Source organism: Chelonoidis abingdonii, chromosome 2 (genome assembly GCF_003597395.2).
Source record: "Chelonoidis abingdonii isolate Lonesome George chromosome 2, CheloAbing_2.0, whole genome shotgun sequence".
Classification (NCBI taxonomy): Eukaryota; Metazoa; Chordata; order Testudines; family Testudinidae; genus Chelonoidis; species Chelonoidis abingdonii.
In genome coordinates, this window is record NC_133770.1 from 213,936,312 (window position 1) to 213,940,744 (window position 4,433).

Below are 4,433 nucleotides of genomic sequence, written 5' to 3' on the forward strand. Positions count from 1 at the left end.
TTTTTTTTTTTTTGGTGCCAAAAAGTCTTACAAACACCAAATATGCAACATTAATTGTCTCAGGCCCTGTGAGGCAAGGAGCGTCCTTAGATCCCATGGATGTAAACAAGAGCTGAGTGGACTGAGCCCATTGCAGGATGTGCTCAGGACCTTGTAGTATCAGCCACATACTTCATTCGCTCATGTCTGTTCAGAAGTATATACAAATTGTTTTTGTTTTTCTATTTATAACAATAAAATTTAGCTCATTTAGTGTCTGATCCAATATCCATTAAAGTCAATAGGAATCAGACCTAAATAGAGCTTATTGTCTGTGTATCTCAAATTCCTTTGCAAAGGAGGGTAAGTACAATTATCACTGTTTTACAGATATGGAAAATGAAGCCCTGTAAAGTGATTTTCCCCAGTCACACAACAGATCAGTGGCAGTGCTATGAATAGAACCCTAGTCTCCTGACTCCTATTCCAGTGCCCTGTCCAAAGGACCACAATGCCTTACCTAACATAAAACACATACTACAGAAACACGTCAGTGCATAATGCGCTAGCTTTATTAAAAAACAAAAAGCAAAAAACAAAACACTCTTGTCTATGCTAGACAATTTAAGAATCTATAAATTAGAAAGATATTGGCCTACATTCACCAGTACACTGTTCCAGCAATGCAAAGCAACTGTAAAGCCAGCTGTAGCCAGGTTTATGACTGCTTTCTACCACTGGAATGGAGCGAAAGAGCTGGAGTGCCCCCATGATTCTAAGCCAAGGTGTGTAACTGCTCTCAGCAGGTGCTTGCACGCTTTCCACAAAAGCTGAAGTACAGCATGCATATTCACCCCAACTAGATAACACTAGAATGACATCAGCACCAAATCAATTATCAACGGACAGCTCAGACTTTTTCAAGTAATTTCCTTGATTCGTTTTAGCAATGTACAACTAACTTATTGCATGATCTCACAACAGAATACTCAGGGCTCTAATTCATTTCAGCTGCCTTATGTTTGTAATAAAAAAAGATAGTAAATCAGGAACGAAGCTATGGCTTTGTACTCAGAGGCTAGAAAATTATACACATCGTCCTGCGATACCCATACAGAGATCTCAAACTTTTAAAATCCCACGGACTATCTGAGCTCTGGGGATGTAAAGCTTGTTAGCTGTTGTGTTCTCACTAGATGTGGAAATGATTTACTGATGACCGAATGGTTCCCCACCCAGAAATCTCCTCCTCTCATACTTACACTGGGGTTGGTGAACAGGGAAACTGGTTCCAGGCACATTTGTACTGCGCCTGAATAAACCGCTCAGTTCCATCCAGCACAGAGCAGCTCACGTTCTTGTTTACTATGTAGGCACACCAGTTCCTGGGAGAGGGTGACAAAAAGCAGGACAAATGCACAGTTAAAGGGGCAAACAATAAAGGTTATTAAACCAGTGGCATGTCAAGTGTAGGACAAAAGCACCAATCAGAAGACAACCCTGCGTGCCTGTAGCTCATAAACCTTCTCCATGTCCTCCAGCACGAGCCTACGATCAGCTCTTTGGACGAATGACTTTGCGGCGCCCCGAGCGAAGTGTCAGCATCCACCCCCACCACTCCTGCATCCATGTCAAGCGTTGGGGCTTTGCATTCCTCTCGCCCTGACTCGCCCAGCTGCGGGCAGCTGGTCCCGCTGCACCTCGAACCCCCAGGCTAAAGGGGACCCCCGGGGAGCCTCCCGCCCCCCCCCAGCTCTGCCTCTGGAGTTGCGGCGGAGACCTGACCCGGGCGCAGTGCCCCGGAGGGCGGGAGCGAGTCAGTCAGCGGGAGAGCAGCCCCGGGAGCCGCAGCTGGGACCCTCCCGCTCGCCCCGCGCATGCAGGAGGAAGACGCACTTACTTGCTCCTGGCGCCCGGCCGGTTGTACCTCAAATGCGGGTTGGCCTCGCTGAGCCCGCCGGCCAGAAACAGGAGAAGCGCCAGTGCCCAGCCCAGGGGCGCGACGGGCCCCGGGCGCAGCCCCATTGCGGCCGGCAGGGCAGGGGCTGGAGCGCCCCGCGCCTGGCTGGGGAGTGGCGCCCGAGCTGGGCTGGCGCGGGGAGCAGCCCGCTGGAGACACCCGAGAACGGGTCCCGGCGTGCAGAGAAGTGCCCCAGCCCAGCGATACGCGCCGCTGAAACCCCTGCCCCGTTCGCGTCTTCCCGGTTCTCTCCTCTCGCCCCTGCACTTTCTCCCTTCGTTCCCCTCTCTCCTCCTGCGAGCCCGCACTGACGCAAGAGGCCCCCCACCCGCCTTCCGTCCGCTGTATTCACACCCCCACCCCGGACGGGTGACTCCCCTCTACCCACGCGTTGTCTGACCAAACTAGTGCAAGGCAAGCAACCCCCACTGCTTTCTCACCCTGTTTCCCACTTGATTACTACATCATACTCAGTTGTGGAGGTTTTTTTTGTCTTCCAGAGAGAGTGTTTGCTCATTATCTCTGCACACAGTCCCATAGCTAGGCAAGGGCCGACCCCTCCCTCTGTTGGCCTGCACCTCTTGGCAGGACCTTTGTCTTGTAATCCCCGAGAGGAGTGCACACGGGCAACTGTAAGATACACAGGCAACTCATCTGGCATGCACCCACTACTCCCCCCCCCCCATTCACTCAGGGCTGCCTCCCTCCCCCACCAGTTATACAAGTCAGCAAACAGTAACAGGGACAGCTTTTGCAATTAATGCTTTATAAGTTAATACTGGTAACTAATAGAGAAACTGCTTCGTCCAAAATGAACATTATACCATATGTGGCATCACATATCTCACCCAATGGGAGTACTGCCATGCTACCCATACACCATGACCCCCTAGGGTTGGCAACTTTTTAATCCCACAAAAGGAACACCCCGGATGCTACTGGCTCCATCCGACCCTGCCTCTCTCACTTTCATTGAGCTAGGGCAGGGGGTTGGGGTGTGGGAGGGGGGTGAGGTGTTTGGGGTGCAGGAGAGGGCTGCAGGCTAGGGTAGGGGTTCTGGGGGGTACAGGCTCCAGCAGAGGCCAGAAATGAGGGGTACAGGAGGGGGCTCTGGGCTGGGGCCAAGGTTTTTGGAGTGTGGAAGAGGGTGCAGGCTCTGGGGTAAAGCTGGGGATGAGGGTTTTGGGGTGCAGGAGGGGCTCAGGACTGGGGCAGGGGGTATGTGGGAGGGTGTGGAGTCCCAGTGGCACTTCCCACAGCTCCCAGAAAGTGGCCATGAGGCTCCATGTGCTGCGCTCATGCCTGCAGGCACCACTCTCACAGCTCCTGTTGGTCACAGTTCCCAGCCAATGGGCAGGGGTAGTGCACAGAGCCTCCCAGGCCACCCATGTTCCTAGGGGCCACAAGGACCTAGAGCTGCTTTCGGGAGCCGCACAGAGCTAGGGCAGGCAGCGATCCTGCCTTAGCCCCGCTGCGCTGCTGCTCGGACTGTTCTCTTTAAGGTATTACTTTGGAAAATGACAGGCTCATATTCCTATAATTCTTAGAAGAGCCTTGTCTTTTTGTTCTGTATTTGCAGAATGTCTCTCACAATGATGTCTTGGTTTACAATGGGGGTCCCTAGATGCTACTACAATACAAACAAATAACTCATTACCATCATAACATTTATCTTCACCTTAGTGCTTCTCACCTGGTCTGACATAACTCCTAACCTTACCTTGATTCCACCTGCCAATCTGCCAAAATCTACTGTACAACTGCTTGGCTGATAAGGTCACCAAATCTGAAAGAAAATTAGCTTGCAAAACTATGAGGCCAAATCCGTCTTTCAGCAAATTTCTAGTTGCTTCATTTGAAACTGCTGAAGTTTTCTACCCATGCTTACCACTAGAAAATTCTCTAAATTACAGGTGCACTGGAAGAGACCATCTAAAATAAGAACTATTCAAGATTACTGCCCTCTCTTTAAACCATTTAGGAATGATGGATGTCTTTATTGTTTCATCTAAAATAACAACATCCTTCCAACAGTGCTCCATAGCTGATGTGGGAAAGACAACAACTGACTGATTGTAATAAATGATTTTACAGACAAAATTCAAGTTTACACTTGCAATATTATTACATTTTAGACTTAGTTATTTATGCCAATAGAACTTCTTTGGAACTTCTCTTGAATAAGGCAAAGATAGAATCCAGCGTGGTCCCAAATATATCATAAACACAATAATAAAGACTCTTTCTTTTTTTCCCCCTCCACTAAAGGAACTCCAACCGCCCTCCTTTCAAAAGGCTACAAGTAATATGTAAGAGTAGGATGTCCCCAAAGAGAAAATCATCAAATAAATTGAGGACTGAGGTCATCTCTGTCTTTTGAATGACTGCACACTGCAAAAATGAATTGGATGATTTAAACAAAAATAAGTAAGACACAGTGATATGTCTTTATACACAAAATATTTTGTTTGAATTTATACCCTGGTGAGTGGAA

At 48.9% G+C, this 4,433-nt stretch overlaps 1 protein-coding gene across 2 annotated transcripts in view; it reads right to left on the bottom strand.

The window, feature by feature from the left end:
• The window catches only part of EMILIN2 (elastin microfibril interfacer 2), a 124,331-nt gene extending 122,089 nt beyond the window's left edge, over nt 1-2,242 (bottom strand). For both annotated transcript variants that reach the window (XM_075062952.1, XM_032772506.2), the window contains exons 1-2: nt 1,880-2,242; nt 1,242-1,364 (exon numbers count right to left, since the gene is read on the bottom strand). In XM_075062952.1, coding sequence (XP_074919053.1) covers nt 1,242-1,364; nt 1,880-2,004 — 248 coding nt within the window. In that variant the 5' untranslated portion in view covers nt 2,005-2,242. The remainder of the gene's footprint in view (nt 1-1,241; nt 1,365-1,879) is intronic.
• Between the last annotated feature and the right edge of the window lie 2,191 nt (nt 2,243-4,433).